Below are 24,777 nucleotides of genomic sequence, written 5' to 3'. Positions count from 1 at the left end.
GTGAAAAGGGCAAACAAATCAGAAACACACTACAGCATGGATGCATGACTTTAACTTCCCAAAACATAAAACTTTTTTGAAACTCCTGTGACGAAACTCCTGGAGTTTCTTTTGTTAAGATGCTTGTTTGGAAATCCCGTGTTTATGACTCGTTCAGCTTAAAAAGCAGCAGCTCAGTGTTCATACATGTATTTAAACCATCTGTGGAATTTTAAAAGCATATTTCAGGCATCTTACCAAAGAGTTTTCCATGTTTATAGACTAATTCCTGCAGCACTTAGATAAACAGGATTTCTGTCGATCCTCGGTGCTCTTCAGCAGCTTTAATGTCAGAACATTTCTACCTCGATGTGTTTGGAACAGACCAGATCTCAGTTTGGTTCATCATTTTGTTTAGATAATGCTGATTTCCTTCCTTTTTGCTCTTTATACTCTGCAGAGCAGTTGTATATTCTTCTGCAAAAACCTGAAAAACATTTGAGCTGTAAACATTTTATTTTCATTTAAAGCAGGATAGCATAGCTATCCACGTTATTAAATTAATGCACATAAGGTGAACTAGCAAACACCGTCGTAGTTACATGCGGCTGCCTTATGCTCCTTCTAGGGCTTTAAGGTCATCATCACAGTTACTGCTGGCTCAGCCCAGATCTCGACTTAAGACTAGAGGTGATCGATCGTTTGCTCTTGTCGCACCTGTGCTGTGGAACAATCTCCCGATTGGCATCCGGGCATCTGATTCTATTCATTCTTTTAAATCACAGCTTAAAACATATCTTTTTAAACTTGCCTTCTCCACCTTTTAATTGCTGGTTTGTTTGTTTGTTTGGTTGCTGTGACCTATTGACCTCTTGTCTTAATTCCCTCCTATCTTTCTATTGGTGTCTTTTATTATGGTGGTACAGCTTTTATCTTGCTATTACCCATGTGCTGTAGTCATTTTTATTGGTGGCTTTTATCTGTGAACATACTCGTCATTTTTATTTGTCCGTTATCAATGTTTGAACCTTTTTATTGTTTTATGTAAAGCACTTTGGTATGCCCAAGGCTTTTAAATGTGCTCTATAAATAAAGATTGTTGTTGTTGTCGTCTTGTTTGATAGAGTGATACCATATATGCCCTAGAGCTGCAAAAAAGGCTAACATTGTTATCTTTTTACAAAAACCCCCAGCTAAACATGAGAGGTTTTAGGACAAAGTTTGTGTTTTCCATTGTTTAAGCAAAGTTCTAACCAAAGGAGGTATGTTGTATTAATAGAAAAGGTTAACTTGGTTATCATTTTGCAGAAAAAAAAGAGACTTCTAAAAATAAAAATATGAGAGGTTTTTGGACCAATTTTGTTTTCTTCATTCTTTAAGCACCGGTTTGAGCACCGTTTAAGCACCGGCACCATTTCAAAAGTACCGGTTTGGCACCGGTATCGGATAAAACCTAAACGATACCCATCCCTACTCAGGGGGCTGAATAATTACCCACACCGCACTTTTCAGTTATTTATTTGTGAAAAATGTTTGGAATCACGTGTAATTTTCGTTCCACTTCTCACGTGTGCACCACTTTGTGTTGGTCTTTCACGTGGAATTCCAATAAAATTGCTTCATGTTTGTTGCTGTAATGTGACAAAATGTGGGAAAGTTAAAGGGGGGCGAATACTGCAAGCCACTGTATTTATCCCCACAGATTATTATCAGAATGGTAAAATATGTGTATATTTGTTTATTGAGATTGTGTATTGTACAATGTGTATGGAATGTTACAATTTGCTAAACTCACCTGAGAGTAAATAATGATTTAGTCCTTAACAGCTGAGAGTATTTAAGGCTGCCATTTGTCATTAGACAGAGGAGTGATTGCTGTTAGAAGGCTTGACCTGCTATTGATTGTCATGGCTTTAGATATATGTAGGCAAATAAACGCCTCTTTCCACCATACTTTGTCTCAGTCTCCATCTTTTCAGGGTTCCTGGGTCGTTGACCCAGCGATTTCAGTTTGTTCGTGTTCGGTTTATTTTCTACATGCTCGTGTTTCACTGTGTAAAACCTTTTCTGTGCATTATGTTCTAGTTCCACTGCATGTGTCATTAGTCAGATTATGTTCAGCTGTGTACTCATTCGTCTCCAGTCGTTATCATCACTCAGAGTATTTAAGTCTTCAGTTTCCTTCTGTTCATCGTCCTGTCATTGATGTTATCACCGCTGTCTATTCCACGTGTTTGCCTTTCAGTTCAGCTCAGTCAGTCAGCCTGCCGTCTTCCCTGTTCTGTTCATCCGTTCATCCTGCCATTCCAATAAACACTCTTAATCCTCACCATGAGTCCAGCGTTTGGGTCCCCTCTTCTCCACATCCACACAGCAACTCTTGACACACTGTAAATCAAGCTACAAAAGCTTGCGTTGTTACACATAGAGGGAAGCAGGAATCCAGGAAAGAACATAACAAAACATAGCAAAAAGGGCAGGTTGAATGGTGAGGACTGACAGACCATGACCCTCATGACCTTCGATCGTATTCACTAAACTAAGTAGCCATTTAAGAACAAGACTGGTTCTTCAGCCATGGGGAGAATTAATAGACTGAGGGTGAGGTAAAGAACTTTTGCAAAATGGTACAAAAGAGAGAGGGAAAAAAAACGAACTTGATTGTTTTGAATTAGCGGAAAATTTGTGCACATCCATTTCAGCCAATGCCATGTTTTTGTTTGGGAGAGGGAGAGGCAGGTTAAGAAAACACAATTTAAAGATTTAGAGAGTCCACCAGTGAGAGTCATCACTTTGAAATGTGCCAACAGCTAAGCAGCAGTTGAAATTACTGTAGTAATGGGCATTCTTTGTGACTGGCTAAAATCAATCAAAACTGTAAATCACATCCAGTTGGCTGTAAGTGTCCCAAGAAGTTTCTTTGCATATCTGTGAATTTTTCCTAGTTCTTAGTCTTGAAAATGAGGTCATAAGAGTGATGGTATGATGGCATCGGTGTTTAAGTTTGTCCTGCTATATTATTTGCACTGCGTATCAATGAGCGCAATGAGTGCCTCGGATAGACGCTGTTATCTATCCGATCTTCAGTGAGGACTTTTATTGACATAATTGTTTCCCTAGCCCCTCACCCTAACCATTAAAAGTGAACGCCTAACCCTATTTCTACCCTTAACCAGCACTGAAATGACGTAAAATTCTGTTTTCCAAAACAATGTTAAGAAAATGAACGAACGTGTAGATTGAGTCCAAACAGTTCTCATGTTTTCTCATTTTTCTGATCTCGTCATTTAGGAATGTGTTGGGTACCCGAAAGTGTAAAATGTTGACGATTTGTCACCTAGCGTAAAATATTACGCTTAGGGAGAACGTGTTGGAAAAATATAGCAGAATCAGATCATTCAACAGGTTTGTTAAAACTGTCTGTGCTGAAAGGTCAATTCGATTTCTAAATAATTTTAAGGGTTTTTTTTTTGAAAGGAAGCACCTTTTTCACAAGAAACAAACGTAAAATCAATAAGAAAGATCAGAGGCTTTATCTTTTGAACTGGTTTTCTCATGTGAATTCAATTTAATTTTATTTATATAGCACCAAATCACAACAAAAGTCACCTCAAGGCGCTTTATATTGTACAGTAGATACAGAGAAAAACCCAACAATCATATGACCCCCTATGAGCAAGCACTTTGGCGACAGTGGGAATGAAAAACTCCCTTTTAACAGGAAGAAACCTCCAGCAGAACCAGGCTCAGGGAGGGGCGGGGCCATCTGCTGCGACCGGTTGGGGTGAGAGAAGGAAGACAGGATAAAGACATGCTGTGGAAGAGAGACAGAGATTAACAACAGGTATGACTCAATGCATAGAGGTCTGTTAACACAGTTGTGTTGGTTGGGGTGAGAGAAGGATGTGAACTCACCGCTCTGCCCTCAAACCGACATAAAGACGTGAGACTCAGCTCTCACAGTATCAGCTGAGACACAGTGGACGCCAACCAGCTGGAACACACAGAGATTGTCGCCCTGAGCAAGATAAATCAGCTGATACAAAAGACAGCAGCATATGACCAAGCTGAATCACACATTGGGAAACAGAGATGTAATCCCTCTACAACATCATCATCCTCCACCTCGTCGACACCCTTATATAGGTCCTTCTCTGAAGCCCTTCAAACCCAAGTGAATAGAGGCGTCCTTCTTACCCCAAAACTGGAACCACGCCCAAACCATAAACAATATGGCTTTCCACTAAACTTCAAAGTGTCTGATATCTGATATTGACCGGACACCACTTCTAGATTATACATTTATGAACAAAATACGTCCGGTCACTGTAAAAGTAACATTCCAGTAATTATGAGCAATAGATCCCTACATGCTAAAAACACTTACAACCGAACAGCACAGAATCTTAAAATAATAACTTGCAAAAATAGCCTCTCAACCACTGAAAAAAATATTAAGGTAGTGGCATGGGCTGGGTCTGTGACCCAGTGTTTGAGTTCTTATATATTTTGGTATTCATTTGTGCCCTAGTTTAGTTCATCTAGTTAATTTTGAGGTTGCTGTTTAGTCCTTTGTTTCTTAGTTGTTTATGTCATCTCCTCCTGTATTCAGTCTCCCTGGTCCGTGCGTCTACCTGTCATGCGTCATGTCTGTGTGGTTATGTTCAGTTCAGGTCCCGTCTAATTCCCATGTTTCCTGTTTTACTTTGAAAGTCTGTGTCTAATGTCAGTGTATGTAGTTTCACTTTCCCTGTCCTGTCATTAGGTTCATGTGTATCAGCTGTTCCCCCTCATGTGTTTCCACTTCCCTTGATCATTCCTTATGTGTATTTAGTCTCTGTGTTTCATTCAGTCTGTGTCGCGTCGTCTGTGTTCCCACCCTCCGTGTGTTCACGGCCAGTCTTTGCAGTCATCGTTCTCTGAGTCTCCATAATTTATCACAGTATTAGTTTCCCAGTTTAGTTATAGTTTAGTCACGGTATTTCTGCTTTGTTTGAACTCTGTGTCATCAGCCATAATAAAGGCTCGCTTTCAGTTTAAGTTCACTCCCGTCTACTCACTTGTGTTCGCACCTGGGTCCACCACACACACCACCGCACGGCCTGTCTCCACAGACCGTGACAGGTAGCTACATTAAATATTAAGATCGCTACATTAAACATTAGATCTTTATCGAGGAAGTCCCCCCTAATCAATGATTTCATAATTACACAAGATATACATGCTCTATTTCTTTCTGAAACTTGGTTAGTTAAGAATAATGAACAAACAGTAATGATAGAGAAACGTCCAGCAAATTATTTAATTCATGAGTACAGAAAAACCAGAAGAGGCGGAGGCCTTGCTGCAATCATTCACAACTCTATAAACCTGAAACTGACAAATGCATTTCTATCCAAAATCTCAGTCATGATGGATGAGATTGCGCCACTTAAGGTTAAAACTGTCATGAGTAAAAAGAAGTCTCCCTGGAGAAGCGATCCACTAGTAATGAAAAAAGGGAGTGCCGACGTGCCGAGAGAAAATGGCAGAAAACTAGACTGCAGGTTCATTATGAGATATGTAAAGAGAGACTGAACCAAATATCAATTAACCTTAAAGGATGCAAGGGAATCATTCTTCTCTTAGATTATTCACAGAAACAACAATAATGCAAGGACATTATTTGCTACAGTGGAGAGATTAACTACTCATCCTGTGGAAGTAGCGCCCAAACTAAGCTCCAGCAGGGCCTGTAATGAATTTGCCAGATTCTTTACTGAAAAGATCTGGAACATCAATAAGTCAATCAGTACATCAGTTTCAACCCCAATACCAACACTGAGCCCAGTTAACACCCGTGCAGAGAAAATGACTGATTTCCAAACAATAAATCAATCGAGCTTTGATGAAATTATTGAGAAACTAAGCTCTGCCACCTGCTCCTTGGATATCTTACCAACAGGTTTTCTTAAAAAGGTCCTCCCAGTCATCAGGGCGGATCTGACCAAAATAGTTAACTCATCCCTCTTTTCAGGTATTTTCCCCAAACCTTAAAAACAGCAGTAATCAAACCAATACTAAAAAAGAACCTAGACAGCACATTAATGCAAAACTACAGACCAATCTCTAATCTCTCATTTATCAGTAAAATTATTGAAAAAGCTGTGTTCCAACAGTTAAACAGCTTCCTAACAATGAACAACCGCTTTGATATTTATCAGTCGGGTTTCCATAAGCACCACAGCACCGAGGCAGCCCTCGTCAAATTTTTCAATGACATCCGTACAAATACTGACTGTGGTAAAACCACAGTACTGGTACTATTAGACCTCAGTGCGGCGTTTGACACTGTTGATCATGATATATTACTGGAACGTCTAGAGAGCTGGGTCGGACTCTCTGGTACGGCACTCGACTGGTTCAAATCCTACCTCAAGAACAGGAACTTCGTTGTGTCGATTAAACAATTCTCATCACAAGAAACAGAAATCACATGTGGGGTCCCCCAGGGCTCTATCCTAGGGCCCTTCCTATTTAGCATCTACATGCTCCCATTAAGACAGATTATAACAACAAATAATATCAACTACCACAACTATGCTGACGACACTCAACTTTATATCTCAATGACACCAGGTGATGTTGAACGCATCCAAATCCTCAATAAATGCACTGAGCAAATTAACAGCTGGATGTCCCATAATTTCCTCCAAGTAAACAAAAACAAAACTGAAGTACTTGTCTTTGGACCCCAAAAAGATCAATTAAATATCAGTTCTAAAGTCCTTACACTGGCTCCCTGTAGCTCAGAGAATAGACTTCAAAGTGCTTTTATTATTATCGTCTCTGTCAGTGCGCCCCAGGGCAGCTGTGGCTACAATGTAGCTGCCATCACCAGTGTGTGAATGTGTGTGAATGGGTGGATGACAGGTTGTGTAAAGCGCTTTGGGGTCCTTAGGGACTAGAAAAGCGCTATACAAATACAGGCCATTTACCATTTACCATTTATTAGTCTATAAATCCTTAAATTGGTTAGCACCAGAGTACATTAGAGATCTGCCGTCATGGTACAAACCATCCAGATCACTGAGGTCCTCCAGCTCTAATCTACTGATCGTCCCTAGAACCAGAACCAAACATGGAGAAGCAGCTTTCAGTTTCTATGCTCCCCACATCTGGAACAAACTGCTGGACGAATTAGAAAGGGAAACAGAGAAATAAAAAAAAAGAGAGAAGTATAAAGGGGAAACACAAAGAGACCTGAAGAAGACCAAAAACAGTTGAGACGTTGTCAAAAGGTGCGAGGGAGGCAACAGAAAAAGGGAAAAACCTATACTAATTAAAGGAAAGTAAAGGAAGAAAGGAAAAATAAACAACCTAAAGCAAAGAGGAATTGGGATTTAGACACTGTAGCAAACGGTAGGGTGGAGAGTGCACCATGGATTCCTCTTTGGAGGACTTATTTCAGTTTAAAACACTTACCCTAACCCCTAACCCTCATCCTACCCTAAGGGACAAACTCAAGAAGAGAGACAAAGATACAACAAGGGAAATTGAAAAAGGGAAAAAAAAAAACCGAAAGTAAAACCCTGAAAGTAAGGGACGGACAGAAAGAATGATATAATACAGAGAGCGCCTCCAATAGCGGAGTGTAATTTATTTTTTATAGAGGCTGTGGGCTGAAAACGACTGGGATGGACCGTGCACTCCAGTCCCCTTTCGGGGGGACTGGCTCATACCTACACCCTAACCCTAACCCCCGTATCCCTAAATTAAGTATAAGTTAAACTAAAATAAGTATAACAGAACCTACCAAATGGAAAACACAGAAAACTAAACTCAGAACCCAAGAAGGAAGGACAGGACAGGCAAGGGGGTGCCCAAGCTAAATTAATGTGTTGTTAAGGGGAAATGATATATACATAAAGACAAAGAAAGCAAAGCAGTTACCTGAAGAAGACAAAAAGAAAGTCGAAACGTTGCACAAAGTGAAAAAGTAACAGCCACTCTTTCAGTGGAATCCAAGCAAAAGCGCACGGACCATTTCAAGCAGTATGGTGTACAAGTCAGAATTTTAACTTCTTCTGAAACTTGCTGACATGTATTCCAATCACTTTGATATTTTTCTCTAGAATGAAGTCCCAAGTCACTACATATGCGATGATAGACAGGTAGTTGGATAGAATTGGTGCAGTAGTGTGCATGAAGTACTTATGAGTGACTAGATATGTTTGGGGTATAGAAGCAGATTGAAATTTAGGGTCTGTGACAAAACTCTGGATTGAACCAAGGTCCTCCAGAGCTTCAGTCTGGCGCTCTCCCAACTTAGCTATTTCGGCTGGTAACGCATATAGCACCTGAACACAGACTTCACAATGTATGTATTAGTGCGCAACGGATTTTCATTCATGGAGAACTTTTTGAACTTTTGCAGACTTGCCTGATGAAGATCTCTTGAGATCAAAACGCATTGCAACAACTGCAATCTTTTTGTTTTGTTGTGATTAAAAGAAACTTTGACACAACAGTTTGATTATTTTAAGTTTATCTTTAGTTTAGTTTAGCTGCACAGTTTAGTGTATTTTAGTAAATCTGGTCATTTCACTGAACGCCGACAACACCAGAACCCGATGTGGTGTCCGGAGCTGGAAGATGAGGCCAGCTGGACTTGTTTCGCCTCCAAGAATTCTTGCCGCAGGAACAGGGACCAGGGCCGCTCTCATCGAGCACCGAAGAGATCCACGCATCAGTGGGATTCGCCGGAGAGACGCCGAACCTTTTGCAGAAGAGGCTGGGATGAGACCTGCAGGCACAAGAGAGAACGACAGTCAGATCAGGTGGATTTCCCACAATTGAAGCCAAAACAGGTGCTCCTACCAATAGCCAACGGCCCGCTACGTTCCAGACAATAGCCGCACCACAGCAGGGACCGACAACGGGTACTTCAGGGCAACGAAGGACTTCTCCACAGGAACAAAGACCTTCACGTACTCCACAGACAGTCACATATGTTCCACAGCTTACTGCCGCTCAGCACCATGCACCTCAACCCTCTGATAAAACAGAGCCTGAAGAGGACCTTCTCCTGGAACTGCTGGTGGAACAACGGAGATCAACAGACACCACTTCACCACCAATGCAGCAGAGAACAGGACAACTCACCATCAGCACAAGAAGAGGGTGTAAGATTGTCAACGAGCCCCATCAAGCACAGGCTGGATGATAGCAGTCAAAAACATTTTCCAGAAATATCCTGACAAAAAAAGACCTGATAAGGAACTGCTTCAACTGCTGGAGATCAATCTAACTAAAAATGATTTTGAGTTCGATGGAGGAATTCTTCTTGCAGATTAAAGGCACAGCCATGGGAAAGAAAATTGCACCAGCGTATGCTGATATTTTTATGGCTGAATGGGAGACTGGAGCTCTAAATAAATGTGACAAGAAACCTTTGCATTATTTCAGATACCTGAATGAATAGGGTGACTGTGGCTCAGGTGGTAGAGCAGGTCATCTACTGATCGGAAGGTTGGTGGTTTGATTCCCGGCTTCCCCTAGTCTGCATGCCAAATATCCTTGGGCAAGATACTAACCCGAAATTGCTCTCCGATGCATTCATCGGAGTATGAATGTGTGTGAATGTCAGTTGTGCTTGTACGAATGGGTGTGAATGGGTGAATGCACAAGTTGTGTAAAGCGCTTTGAGTGCTCAGAAGAGTGGAAAAGCGCTATATAAGAACCAGTCCATTTACCTGGATCACATCTGGGGCATCTGGACACACTCAGAGGAAGACTTTGAACAGTTCCTGGACGCACTGAACACACATAATCTCTCAATCAAATTAAAATCTATCCACATCAGTTGATTTTTTAGACACCACCACTTACAAAGGCCCTAACTTTCAAACATCTCACACACACAAAGTCTTTTTCAAAAAAAACAGACACACATGCACTTCTTTACATATCAAGTTATCATCCCAAGCACACATATGCTGTCTTAATCAAATCCCAACTACTCAGATTCCACAGAATTTGCACTCAGCAGTCAGACTTTAAAACTTCCACTAAGGTGTTGTTTTCAACTTTGTCCACCAGAAGGTACTCACGCTCCTTCCTAAGGAGCTGTATCAAAGTCTTCCTTCAGATGCTGCCTCTGGTCACAACTTTTTCCTCCTCACCAGTTCAGCTGGTAAAACAGATTAAAAACAATTTTGAGACATTCCAGCAACAGTCCAGCCTCTGAAAGGATCACAGAATCATTGCTGCTTTTTAGAGGAATAAGAATTTATAGGATTATTTAGTACATGCTAAACTCAAAAAATTATCTAACCCCAAAACAAGTGCTCAAGGGGAATTTTTTTCAACATAAGGAGTGGTTACAAAACAAAGTAAACAAAAATGTGTACCTGACCCGTTGTAGAGGCAGTCCCCACTCCAAAAACTGTGTATATCTGATCACATGTCAGCAAGGCGGACTGCAATATGTGGGAGAGACCGGTAACACCATCCTGGTCAGATTTACACAGCACAGGTATAACAAACCCCAAAAGGATAATCATGTTCCTCTCATTACCCACTTTGTCGGAATAATGTGAGGGCCACAGTGGTCCACGGCACAGAGGGGGAGATCTGAAAGGCTGTGGATTAACAAACTGAACACCGTTCACCCCAGAGGCCTGAATGAGAAGTTCAATTCATTTCACTTTCATTTATATAGTGCCAATTCACAACAAATGTCATGTCAAGGCACTTTACAACAAAAGTCATTTCAATATAATTATACAAACATTTCAATCAGTTAAAAGTTTTCTATGTAAGGAATCCCAGCAGAGTCACTGATGTGAGGTTGTGTCCTGATCATGCAGACTCCAACCATAGCAATCCCTCATACTGAGCAAGCATGTAGCGACAGTGGAGAGGAAAAACTCCCCTTTAACAAGAAGAAACCTCCGTCAGAACCAGAACCAGGACCAGAACCTGGCTCAGTTCAAGCGGTCATCTGCCACGACTGTCTGGGGGTCTGAGAAGACAGAAGAGACAGCATGGAGGATGCTCGGTCACTTAGAGCAGCGGTCCCCAACCTTTTTTGCGCCACGGACCGGTTTATGCCCGACAATATTTTCACGGACCGGCCTTTAAGGTGTCGAGGATAAATACAACAAAATAAAACTATAGTACTGGTACCGAAAGAAGAAGATTTATTCATAACACACTTGAAAAGACCCAACGATAAAAACGATAACAAAATAACGCTCAAAACCGAAAAAAAACCCCTGAAAACCATACATTTCACACCTGAGCCTCAACTCTCGCGGCCCGGTACCGGTCCGAGGCCCGGGGATTGGGGACCGCTGACTTAGACCATCATCTGGACCGATGTTCCCCATCCAGCAGGGGGCATTATAGTTGATAGGATACCAGACCGGGTGGAGCTTCTATGGTGAGAAAAACACTGAGGGAAAACAAGGTTATCAATAGCAATAACAGCAGAAAAAATATATCTGGAGAGTAGTAGAATATAAAAGTAGAAGAGGGAAGAAAAGCGGTCAGACTGTCCTCCAACAGTCTAAGCCTATAGCAGCATAACTACAGAGATAACTCAGGATATCCTAAGCCAGGGGTCCAACTGGACCTCCTCAAATTTTAGTTTAATACCCCTGTCCTAAGCCATTCTAACTATAAGCTTTATCACAAAGGAAGGTTTTAAGCCTAGTTTAAGTAGCCCCACAGACTGACAGTTAACCTGGTATTTTTTTTCTTTAGTTTTTTCTTTTTCTTTTTTTCTGACACCTTGCCCTAGCCTTAACCTGTCCTTACCTCGCCTTCCTACCCCACTTGCCCTAACCCTATCATCCTGCCCCAACCCTGACTGACTGGGACCCTGACTTACCTGCTTTTGGTTTACTATAGTGCTCACTCTTCCTCTGGCCCCAATCCTGGATCCCTTCCTGGACACCTGCTTCTCCAAAACAGACCTTTGGGAGACTTCGGTCTCAGGCAGCAGGCTGGAGGGGCCAAGATGTGATGGCCTGTGCATCCATCTTTTCTCATTTCTAACACTAACACTTTTTAATTATTATTAATATTGTGATTTTAAGCCAAAAAGTAAAATGGAACCATGTTTATGCTAGGAGAGAATAATTATTGTCCCCAAAAAACCCTACTTCCTTTTAAGTGCGGTCCAAATTAGTTTTTACTTTTAAACAACAAACGTTTCAGTTTGAATTTTAAGCATCAGAGGAAGCCACTCCACATTTTAATTTTATTCATTTTATTTTGATGAAATAGCATGTCAAACTGATATATCTGTATTTTTACTTACTTTACTATGTATTTGACTGATAGTAATATTCTTTAAAAGTAAACTTTATTAGCAGCCAGCACGTTTGTCTCGTGGTATTGCATATGGGTGTTTTTAAAGTAGATATGATGAGTGATAATATGAACTAATATAAATGAACTCCAAATGTAAGTAAGAAAACCTTTTTGAGTGTAAAGAGCAAACCATCGACTGTCTCTACGAGCTGAGCCGAACTCTCGTGACATCTCCCAAAGAAAATTACTTTTATTTCCAGCTCCATCAAACAAGGCTATTTCAGTCGCCATGTTGGAGCCAGAATACATCAGTCAGCACTCATTGCTCCAAGACAGAGAGACTCATTGTTTTTAGGGCAACCACTCTGCCAACAAGGAGCGAACTTGACAGAGGCCCTGCTGTGATTGGCCAAACTTTGGAACGTTCCCCAAGGTGGTTTTATTGGGGCATCTGATTTGCCAGTTAATAACTTGAATAACTTTAGTTAAATACCAAATGTCACAGAAAAAAAATATTATCAGCAAGAACATGTTAAACATCTACTCTACCATCACAGGGGGTGTACAGATTAAAATAAGTTAAATTGAAGTCTTTTTAAGACCATTTAAACATGTCAAAATGATAAAGACACATACTCAATTTTTTTTTTAAGTGACAGGAAGGCACATTGCTTTGACGAGACAAAAAAGAAAGACCCAGTTACCCAGAATTTGACACAATGTTATACTTCTTAAGGCCTTATTTAAATTAAATTAAATTAAATTGAAGACCTTTTAAGAATCTGTAAGATAAGATAAGATAAGATAAGATAGAACTTTATTAATCCCTCGGGTGGGTTCCTCTGGGAAATTCGATTTCCAAAAAAGCACAGCACCGACAGAAGTTACAGAGTTATACACACACACATATATATAAATACAGAGACAATATAAATAAAATATACGAAGGGGATAAATAGAATAAATAGGAATAAAAATAAAAATACAAGTGAATTGCACATTTCAAGTATTGAGTCTATTGCACCATTGACTATTTACAAAAGTATTGCACAAGGTATTGTACAGTGAGGTGAAGAGGCACTACAGCTTAGTTGTTGCCCCCTCCTTTGTCCTCCTGTTTCCCCTCCCTCTCCCCTCCAGAGAGGAGTTAAACAGTCTGATGGCGTGTGGGACAAAGGAGTTTTTAAGTCTGTTGGTTCTTGTCTTTGGGAGAAGCAACCTGTCACTGAACAGACTCTTCTGGTTGTTAATGGCCGTGTGCAGAGGATGCCCAGCATTGTCCATAATGTCCATCAGTTTCTTTAATGTCCTTTTCTCTGCCACTGACACCAGAGTGTCCAGCTTCATGCCGACCACAGAGCCAGCCTTCCTGATCAGTTTCTCCAGCCTGGATGAGTCCTTCTTTGCTGTGCTGCTCCCCCAGCACACCACAGCATAGAAAAGTACTCCAGCAACCACCGACTGGTAAAACATCCTCAGGAGCTTCCTGCAGATGTTAAAAGACCTCAGCCTCCTGAGGAAGTACAGTCGGCTTTGGGCTTTTTTATACAGGTGCTCTGTGTTGCATGACCAGTCCAGTTTATTGTCCACCCACAGCCCGAGGTACTTGTACTTGTTGACCACCTCCACCTCCTCCCCCTCTATCTGAACCGGCAGTGGACCTGCTCTAGACCTCCCGAAGTCCACAACCAGTTCCTTAGTCTTTGAGGTGTTGAGTTGCAGGTGGTTTGTGTGACTCCATGCGACAAAGTTCCTCACCAGACTTCTGTACTCCTCTTCCTGATCATCCCAGATACACCCCATGATGGCTGTGTCGTCTGCAAACTTCTGAATGTGGCATAATTCAGAGTTGTAGCAGAAGTCAGAGGTGTACAGGGTGAAGAGAAGAGGGGACAGTAGACACCTGGTCAGGTGTGTCCAGCCAGTTAAAAGCAGGAACTGGATAAAAGTGGGACATTTGAAGGAAGTGAAAGCCCTCTTTTTCTTCTCCAACCTTTATTTTACCAGGGAAGTCCTGTTGAGATTTGGCATCTCTTTATCAAAGGAGCCCTGGGAGTGAATCAGTCACACACTCACACTGAAGGACAATTTACAGACTCCAATTAACCTACAGCATGTTCTTTTGGACTGTGGGAGGAAACCGGAGTACCCGGAGGAGACCCACGCATGTATGGGGAGAACATGCAAATTCTACACAGGAAGGCCCCAGCTGGAAATCAAACCTGGAACCTTGTGATTATGAAGCAGCAGTGCTAACCACTGTGCTTTCTACCAACCTCCTCTTTCTGCTTCTTATTGGCTTAAACACACCTGGCCCAGGTGATCAGCAGGATGGTGTTGGCCTTGAGGGATTGAGTTTGACACCTGTGGTTTAGTGGATTATTGGTCCAAAACAAGTGGAAGAGCTGCAGTCAAATCAAAGCACTGAGTCCATAATGGGTTCCAGCATAGCTGTGGGTTTTATTGATTACAAACTGCACCCTCAGTGGGATCTCTCCTTTTGACTGTTGCTGCTGTGTGAGGAGCATCAGAGAGGTTTTTATTTGCAGCAGAAGAACTGCACGTCGTTGAGCGCCGTGTCATCGCCACTGCCCAGCGGCTCCTCCACGCGGGTCCTCAGCCCACAGATGGCGCCTCTGGGACACTTCCTGCTCCAGTGTCCCCACTCGCCCCACTGCAGCCCATCACCCTCCAGCTGAGCGCCGGTGCCACTGCAGATGAATCTGTGAGAAAAGTTTTTGAATGGTGACAGATGTTCCAGTGTTTTTCTCTGTGTGTCTGTCTCTTTACTGTCCTCTCAGATGCCAACCAACTCAGCCAGATAGTTTTCCTTTCTGATTCTGGGGAGGTTCGGTGATTACAGAGTTCCCCGGCCTATTCACGTTTCAAAACTATCTGAGAGGAGCTTGAAAACTATAGTGACACTGTACAGTCACTATAAAACATTATTATTCTTTAACTTTCATTTGAGACGTTGGACATAAAAAGAAAGGTTTGGTTTGTTTTCCGACTCATGAAATGCTGCAGAGAGCGTAGGTAGTTAGAGTTTGATGCTTGACTCGTCCCAAGGTCTCCTCTGGGCGATGCGTTCACTTACTTGATGTTGTTGACGGATGTGTCGTCACCCTGGCCCTGTGCAGACTCAACGCGGAGCATAAAGGAGGCCAGGTATCCACTTTCACAGCTCTTCACCGCAGTCCAGTCCCCCCAACTGAATAATAATAATAGATTAGATTTATACTGCACTTTTCTAGACACCCAAAGTGCTTACAGGGTGTATCCATTATTCATTCACTCCACATTCATACTTGGTGATGCTAAACTACTATGTAGCCACAGCTGTCCTGGGGCAGGCTGACAGAAGCACGGCTGCCAGTGTGTGCCTACGGTCCCCCCTGACCATTCAATTCAATTCAGTTTATTTATATAGCGCTAATTCACAGTGAACATTGTTTCAGAGCTACAGAGACGAGACACACAAACACAAAAACAGGAGGTGGGCCAGTCGACATTTCTATGGAGAGAGAAACAGAATTAACGGCAGTAATAATTATTAGGACAAACAGATATGAAAAGAGTAGAGAGAGCAGAAAAGAAATGTGGTCAGTTTGTCCTCCAGCCCAGCGGTCCCCAACCCCCAGGCCTCGGACCGGTACCGGTCCGTGAGTCGTTTGGTACCGGGCCGCGAGAGTTGAGGCTCAGGTGTGAAATGTATGGTTTTCAGGGTTTTTATCGGTTTTCAGCGTTATTTTGTTATCGTTTTTATCGTTAACTCTGTTTTCCTGGGTCTTTTCATGTGTGTTATGAATAAATTTTCTTTTTTTCGGTACCGGTACTAGTTTTATTTTGTTGTATTTATCCGCGACACCTTAAAGGCCGGTCCATGAAAATATTGTCGGGCATAAACCGGTCCGTGGCGCAAAAAAGGTTGGGGACCGCTGCTCCAGCCTATAGCAGCAAAACTAAGATAAGGGGGTGGGCGTGATTAAATAATAATAGAATAAAAGATAGCGATGACTGTCTGTGCGATGATGTGTGAGGGTGGAGAAAGACGCTAGCATGCCCAAGGAGATAAGTCAGGATAGACTAAACACTCCCCAGGTGAGTTAGGCTTATTGGCATGCCAGCATTTGAAAAAGAGATGAGAGAGAAAAGGAGGGAAAAGAAAAAGAAGAGAAGAAAAAGGAGGCTGAGTCAGAGAGAGGATGGCAGAAATTTAAATTCCCAAGTATAAGATTTATTAAAGAGGAAAGTTTTAAGTCTAGTCTTAAAAATAGACAAGGTGTCAGCATCACAGATGAAAGTTGGGAGCTGGTTCCACAAAAGAGGAGCTTGAAAACTAAAAGCTCTGCCTTTCATTCTACTTTTAGAAACTCCAGGACCATCACCAGAAACACTCACACTCCAGTGGTGCCAACACTGGAGACAAGGAAGGTTAAATGTCTTACCCAAGGACACAACAACATGACTAGCAAGAGTAGGATTCAAACCGCTGACCTCTTGATCATTGGACAACCTGCTCAACCACCTGAGCCACCACTGTTAATCTTCCAGTTCAACAACAAAGCTCCACCACAGGCTGAGGATGTCTGTGAGTTGTTCAGGTAGTTTGGTGTTTTTGTCAAGGTTCTTTCAGCAACAAAACATTAATATAAATTATCATTAAAAAACATACAAATAAAATAAGCAGTTCAAAAATCGAAACAAATGACTTTCAACTGTTCATAAGGTGGTGAAATGCTTTTCTGCACCCTCTCCGAATACAATAGAAAATAAATAAATAATATAGTCAGTGGCTGTAGAACATTTTTGATTCAGTTTGTCAGTAAAGAAGAACACTTGGCTATTTTTGCTAACAACATATTTCAGAGTATGGTATCCTTCTTGCCCCATCCACATGAAAACGAAGATCCAAAGGTTTTAAAAATCTCCACATTGGCCGCAGTTTTTAGATTTCTCTGTTTGTTTGATGATGAATTTCTCCGTTTTTGTGTGGATGAAAGAGCAAAACAGAAAAAAATGTTTGCGTTTATCAAATATCCCCATATATACCCGGAGTTGTGGGGACAGGACCTTATTTATTTTCTTGCCCTGTTCATGTGTGTGACCCATTGACTGTATATAGGAGCTGGACCCAGTCAGTGTGACGTCGCCGTGATCCATATTGAAAGTGCCTGCTGGCTGCAAGAAGAAAAAAACCCTCCTGATTGGCAGAGTGAAATAAAAGGGCGACTGAAAAGGCTTCATTCGAGAAGTAAGTCATTTTCTATGGATGACGTCACACTCACTCACTCCAGTTCTTTTATACAGTCAATGGTGTGACCGACGGCTCATGGTTCAGATGACGCTGCTGCCTCACCTCCCCACAGCAGATTGCACTGTGGTCTGCTGTTTGCTGCAGGGGTCAAAACAGTACAAGCGTATCCCGTTAACAGCCGTGTAGTCTCCAGAGCCTTGTGGAGCCTCCACCTAAGACAGAGCCACAGGGAGAACCACAGGAAGTCCATCAGGTTGGTGTTCGTTAGACAGCACTTTCTCATACATCACAAACAGATCACAAAACATGGACGCATCATGCACTGAGCTTTGATGACACAGAGTGTGGACAAGTTAGCAGCGACAGCAACAGTTAAATCTGTTTCATAAAACCCTGAATCAGCAGAACCTGTTGAGATGGAAGATTTGTATCATGCTCAGAACTTCTCAAACCACAACTCTAGAGTCAAGTGAAATATCAAAGACCTTGTTACTAAGTCTTTTGTTCAGCTACCTGGATTTACGCAGTAGTTATTGGCAAGTTGAGCTGGCAGAGGGTGCTTGTCCAATAACTGCATGCACACTGTAGACAAGAGGCTGTGGCAGTTTAAGCTGATGACGTTTAGACTTTGTAACAATGGCTACCTTTGAGAGACTGATAGAGCAGGTCCTCAACAACTAAGGCTGTCACCTTTAACGCACTAAAGACAGTATCACAGACAGCTCTCACCCTGGCTTTAAGTTGTTTAAACTGCTGCCCTCTGATAGGTGCTATAGGTGTTTGAGAACAAAAACAAATAGACTTAAAAATAGCTTTTTTCCTAAAGCTATTGCCACCCTGAACTCCCACATGGAGTAAATTATTTATCCATTTACTTATTTATCCATTTTCTATTTTTTCTATTTTTATTCATCTATCTATTTTTCTAATTTATGTCATCTTTGCTAATTGTAAATTAAGTGTGTCTGTGTATGTATTTATATCACATAAATATATTTATCTACCATGTATTATACATATCCCCCCATGGACCCACCACCCGCAGGGGGGACCATAAGGAGCCGGTGCAATGTGGTTTGGGCAGTGGTCGAAGGCAGGAGCCCCAATGGCTCAAACCACGGCACAGAAACTGGCTTTTAGCGTCACTTCTTTGGGGGTGTGGTGGAGCCTGAGCTTGTGCAGGAGGCTGGAAGGTACCGGCTAGATATAGTCGGGCTTGCCACTCTGGAGTTGCCACGGTGAGAGGCACTTCGCCTTCTGGCGGGGGGGACAGGTCTGCGACTGTTGTTTCAGCTTACGGGCTGAGCAGTAGTTCAGAGTACTTCTTGGAGTCTCTCGGAGGGGTGCTGGAAAGTACTCCTTCGGGGGACTCCATTGTCCTACTGGGAGACTTCAACACTCACTTGGGTAACGACAGTAACACCTGAAAGGGAGTAACTGGGAGGAAGAGATGTCCTCATGGAAACTTGTCAAGCTGGACTGCGACTGAACGACTGAACTCGGCCAGATCTAACCTATTGGCCTAATAATCCAATGAAAAAATTGGACACCTTTTCCACTCTACCACCGGATTTTTAACAAATGCTTCCTCAAATCTCCCCACCATTCCTTTATTCCTCACTAAAACGGACTTCATTATTCACTCAATGAAAAATGTACTTGTTACTGTTAATTTCTCCTTTGTCTCTCGCCTCCTTATGTAAGCTAGCTTTTGTTGTTTCATCCACTATTGAACAAAACCAGTTCTGCAAACCTGATCATGGTAACAGTCCCTCCTCACTTGGTTCTCGGCCCTTTCAGTCAATGCAACCACAGACTGGGATGACTTACAAATTTTTTTTTTTAGGTTGGGTACTTTAGTTTGAAAGGAAGATTTTAAAACTTTTTTAAATGATATATTTAAAAAAATGCTGTGACATGGTTTAAGAATTTAATTATTTTAAATTGTATTATTATATCGTGGACATGTTAATGTTGATGTCTGTCCTGATTGTTTCAATTTTATTTACGTTTTACTTGTACTTAATTTTCTTTAGTTCGCTTTATCAGAAGAAGTTTATCTCAACATGCTATGAGATAAGAATTATCTCATAGGTGTTGTTATAGATAAACCATTACCAGACACATTAGAGCAGGAGTGAATCCTCTTCACCACTCACCTTGATGCTGAAGCCAACAGCGTAAGAGCCTACAGGACACATCTCCGTGACACCCCAGTCCCCCCACTGTGTGCTGTATGGTACATAAAGCTGGTAGAGGGTAGTGGTATGTCCTGGCACCACGTGCACCCACGACAGCAGCAGCAGGTATGTGGTGCTCAGACTCAGACGCAGCATCTGTGCGGTTTATGGACAAGAGCAAAGCGGGAAGGATAACGAACAGAAAAATTATGTCTCTAACAGGTCTCTTGACTTGGACACATGAAGCAGAGCTCCCTAATATGTGGACATAAACACTTACGCAATATTTGTATATCTGTGTCATCAGTATTGCTAATCTGTAACTAAAGCTGCCCCACTCGAGGGGCACACATCAAGTCTCCTGTGAGTATTTTTTAACAGCATTTAGCTCACACATTTATCTGACGCTTTACTAACAGTCAGGTGTAAGATTTTAAAGGTTATTTGTAGCATTTTGGAGTTATCAAAGGGAAAAAGGGGATGGCTGTAGAGAGACAAATGCTTATTAACCAGTTCTTCCCCTTTCTACTCTTACTTAGTAGATCTTTTTTTTGTTTTCACTTTTTCTGTCCAGAGTTGGGAATTTTCATTTTGCAGAAATGCCAAGCAGGGTCTGCATTACCACTGTAGCTCTTTTGTAGTGCCATGTGGCAAGAGCCCTGAACCATTTGACTTCAGCTGTTTGGTGGCCAGAGCCACATTTTGTGATGACACTCAGCAGCTCCCAGCGATGGATGTGCAACTGTATGCATGTGAACTGGAGGTTTCTGCAAATATGTTTTGTGGAGCAGGGAAATTATTTTACTGCTATTGTTAAATAATTGTCATCATTACCATTGCATTAATAATATAATCTGGAGTTTATATTGCATTCAGGGGTTAAACAGTGTCTCTTTCAGAAAGACTGAGTTGCAGGCTGACAGGAAGTTGTATGCAGAAGTGAAAGCAGGAAGTTATTTTGAGCAGCAGGCTAAGACGAGGAAGTGGAGAATTGTGCAGGAGTCTGACACACTGCAAAAGCAACATATGCAAATTCACATACACAAGCAGAAAATGCATTAACCTTATAAAGACAAGACAAGCTCATGGAGTTTAATGCATAGACACTGATTAAACCTGGCTAAGAACAAACATATGCAATGAAGAACAGCTTGCTATTTTGTATGAATGATACAATGGTGTGAATGTTTAATAAAATATATTTGAGTTTGTAATTGAGGAATAGAAGAAGCCATATGACTGAGGAAGTGACTTTCAGGAGAGGAAGCACGGCAGACAAGAGGAGTGCAGATTTGGGTAGGAAATTTATAGTTTAGTGATATGTTGTTGTAAGGGGGTTTTATGCTGAATTGAAGTATGTTACAGAGCATAAGGGGGTGATTTTTGTTTGCAAATGGTGTGGTTTTAATGAGACTTTCGGTGTATTGAGGAGGTGAAATTATGTGGTGGCAAAACTTTTGTGTGTTTAAGGTTGTTGAGGTTGTTGTGGTGATGGGTTGATTTTGTCAGTTAGGTTTGGGTTGGTGTTTTTGTTTTTAATAGAGGGAGTTTTAGGAAACATGGACATGTCTGGGAGGGGCCCATTATTTTGTAACAGTGCACTTAAAGAAAACCTGTCAGGTGATTTTGTTTTGTTTTTATGAGCTAACAATCAGCTCTATTTTTTCATTTCTGTTTTAAGCAGGCCTGCAACAGTGAATAACGGCGCTGAAAATTATCGGGAAGAGCAAATATAAGGGGGCTTTCCAGATTTCAATTGGCTGAGGAGAAAGCTACCTGGGGACAATTCAGGTCGTAAGTCCCTGTAAAAAGGATTTTATGCGAGTTAATCCAGTCCAAAAGCATAAAGAAATATTTTCCTATGGAAAATAAAAAATGACTGAGCTCATTTTGCTGAGGGTGGAGTATCTGATCGTGCGGGAAGCTCCACTATCAGCAAATACATGGTGTGACTGCATGTGAGTGAATGTGTGACTGCATGTGAGTGAATGTGTGACTGCATGTGAGTGAATGTGTGACTGCATGTGAGTGAATGTGTGACTGAATGTGAGAGAGGATGAATTAATGTGGACAAACAATTGTTTTTACCAGAGAAAATTTGTTGACTGGGGTTAGATTATGGGATTATAGTATATTGTTGGGAGAATGCCAAATGCTAAAGGGGAAATATTTTTTGATGTAACTCAGTTATCATTAATTGAAGAAACACATGACTGATAACTGTTCTGTTTTAAGTTTATTTTTATGACATAGATTGGATCATGAGTGGGGAAACTGGGCATTTTTAAGTTTTGTATAGTATCTTGACACATGAAATGTATCAAGATAAAGGGGGGTTTAGGGTTTAATAATTTAATTGTTTAATAATTTAGGATCATTTCAGGACCTTTTGGGTTTTTGATCATTTGGATATGGTAAAACTGAAACTGAAAAAAATAAGAAACCGGAAACCTAAATTGGGTAAGCTAATAACACAAACCAGAAACGAGGATGCAGGGAGGTCCGGGGAAATACACACAGAGAACACAGCTTTAAGAAGGCTTTAAGGTTTTATGCATACAGGTATTAAATTAACTTTGTATTCCAGGTGCAGTTATAACTATTTTATACATATTGCATATCTGTGCTTATTTGAGTTGATGTTCAGGTTCTTTAAAGGTCTTAAGCTTCATCTAGTGAGAGTGTCTAGATGATCCATGCTGAGGGAAAACTAGAACATAGAAGGAATTGCAATACATGCTTACAAAACACTTATATATCAGATCATTTTATATTAAGGTTTTAGTAGAGGTTCTTGGTTAAAACATTTATTTAGTAGAAGACATACACATAGTCTCAGTGAGCTTCTGGTCTGGTAAAAGGTCAGAAGTGCAACAGGTGAATTGAGAAAGAGCATTTGAGGACGAGACACAGACAGTAGGTGAAGAGGTGACACAAAGAGCATGTGAGGTCGTGACACACACACACATAGAGTTAAATTTATTTAGAGGAGAGATTACTCATGTCTGGTTGTAACTGCAAAAGTGTCTCGGTAAAAGAGGAACCGTTCCTTGTTGTCTCGGCAAGAAAGAGGAACAAGACAAGAACTGAAAGGTAGACAGGAAGGGCTAGCCATGAAAATAGAAGATGATCTTCTGGGTTAAAAGTCTGATCTATGTATAAAATGTATCTGTGACGCATGAAGGGGCGTCAGTAAATCAAACCCTGATGCTATAAAATATCTGTTCATGCTTTGATTAAGTCGAGGACTACTGGCTGTCTGCGTACAGAGTGTCTTCCCACACGTGTGTTCATTAAAATCATTGTTGGACCAAGATCCTCTGGACCAAGAGTAGTTTGTACTCTCCTTCCTCAATTTTGAACCTTAACAGTTTGCTCCTATAGGACTTACCTAAACTAAAATGAAAGGGTGCAGAAAAGAAATCAGTCCCAACATTACTATGCTATTACTGTCATCAGTTAGTCAGTGTAATAGACATGAGAACCTTTGGTTCACAAGCTTAAGTTGCTTAAGTAACTCTCTTTCTGCAAAATAAAGTATATAAAGACCAATGTTGGGCAATTAATTATATAGTTACTTCTTCAAAAAAGTTACAGAGTTATGCAAACAACAAAGTTTTTTGCAGCTGTTTACCTAAAAATGCAGCCAAGGGATTTTTCTAAACAAACATTTCAAAATATTTACAGAACAATCAGCTGTTCTCCATCAAATCTGATGCCACACAAATTATTTGTGCCACTCCAAAAAATAATTTCTGTCCACTATGAGATGAAGGAGAACAACAGCCTGATACCTGCAGGCCTGACAACAGGAGATGTATCACTGCTGTAACACCTGTAACATTCAGCAGTCGCCTCATTGTTCTGACACACACAACAAAACTATTGACTACACTACACACTAACTACACAAGATTTGTGCTAAACGTGGCAAATCTCTCACATCTCAAAGCACCGCAGTCACTCCTAACCCCTCACTCCTCCCCCCAGGCTTTCGAGCGTTTTCCTTATAAAACGCCGTTTTTACTGTTTCTTACCGCATTAAATATAAACAATGATAGTATTCAGGAAAACCAAACATTGCATATTTTTTTATCACAACTCTGGTTTTACGTGGCCTATCAACACAATTTGAAAACTGGTATAAAGTCCACACTTTTTCCGTCAATTGTTCCGTCTGTTCTGCATCTCCAATGTTTGTACACGTTGTCATTGACGTGGCTTCACTCCACATCAGCCACGCCGCTTTGCCAGCTAAAACACCGGTGTCGGCACATAAGGACGCTGTCATAGCCTGTCAACGACGTTGATTAGCTGCGTATATACGAATATGAATCACATTATTGGCTAAGCTATCGTTCTAATCCCATACGGGAGCAGCCAGTCACTTACTGACTAACACTGCAAAACAGAATTGTTAAAGTTTTAATTTTAATTTCAGTTCAGGTTAGTTTTTTTTTTTTTTTTTTTGCGCAACACAGATTTTCTGTGCGCAGAGACGTGCCAGCAGTGTGCCATTGCGCACGTGCGCAGCTTAGAGGGAACATTGGTCAAGAGTTGCTCAAAGTGACCTTGTACTGGAAACCACTAACTCTCGAAATAAGAACAAAATCAGTCTGTATCTGGGTTAAAACCTTGAAGCCGTTCCAATTGTGTTGTTTACAGGAAGACAGCTGACAAACTCCAAATACAAAGGGCAATTCTGCTACACTGACAGCAGATATTAACTTTTAATTGCTCAAGTTATTACAATATCAACACCTATTGCATAGTTAAATGTGGCAATCATTTGGTAAGCAGTCTTATTCAGTTTAGCATCAGAAAGTTCCTTGGCATTCAGATGTAGTCAATGATAGTTTTTGGTTTTAGACCAGCCGCAGGGTCACCAGTTTTCCAGTCCGTGTTTTCAGATTCAAAATGACGGGAATTGGTTCAAAATGATAGACTGATCCAGATAAAATCTGTGAGCAAATATCCTGACAGAGCAGAGCAGTAATTGTTTTTCCAGTCAGTCCCATGCTTGCAGTATTAAGGTTGGGCAAACAGAAAAAAATCATTAAA

General features: G+C 41.3%; 1 protein-coding gene across 1 annotated transcript; it reads right to left on the bottom strand.

Annotated features, from left to right (window-relative positions):
* Positions 1–14,714: 14,714 nt before the first annotated feature.
* Positions 14,715–19,959, bottom strand: LOC112431438 (vitelline membrane outer layer protein 1-like). The gene is made up of 4 exons (XM_024800038.2): positions 19,696–19,959; positions 17,639–17,748; positions 15,377–15,490; positions 14,715–15,002 (listed from the first exon to the last, which is right to left on the bottom strand). The coding sequence occupies exons 1-4, from the start codon at positions 19,870–19,872 to the stop codon at positions 14,819–14,821; spliced, it is 585 nt and encodes a 194-aa protein (XP_024655806.2). The 5' UTR covers positions 19,873–19,959; the 3' UTR covers positions 14,715–14,818.
* Positions 19,960–24,777: the final 4,818 nt, after the last annotated feature.

Source organism: Maylandia zebra, linkage group LG20 (genome assembly GCF_041146795.1).
Source record: "Maylandia zebra isolate NMK-2024a linkage group LG20, Mzebra_GT3a, whole genome shotgun sequence".
Taxonomy (NCBI): domain Eukaryota; kingdom Metazoa; phylum Chordata; class Actinopteri; order Cichliformes; family Cichlidae; genus Maylandia; species Maylandia zebra.
This window is presented reverse-complemented; position numbering and strand designations above follow the sequence as displayed.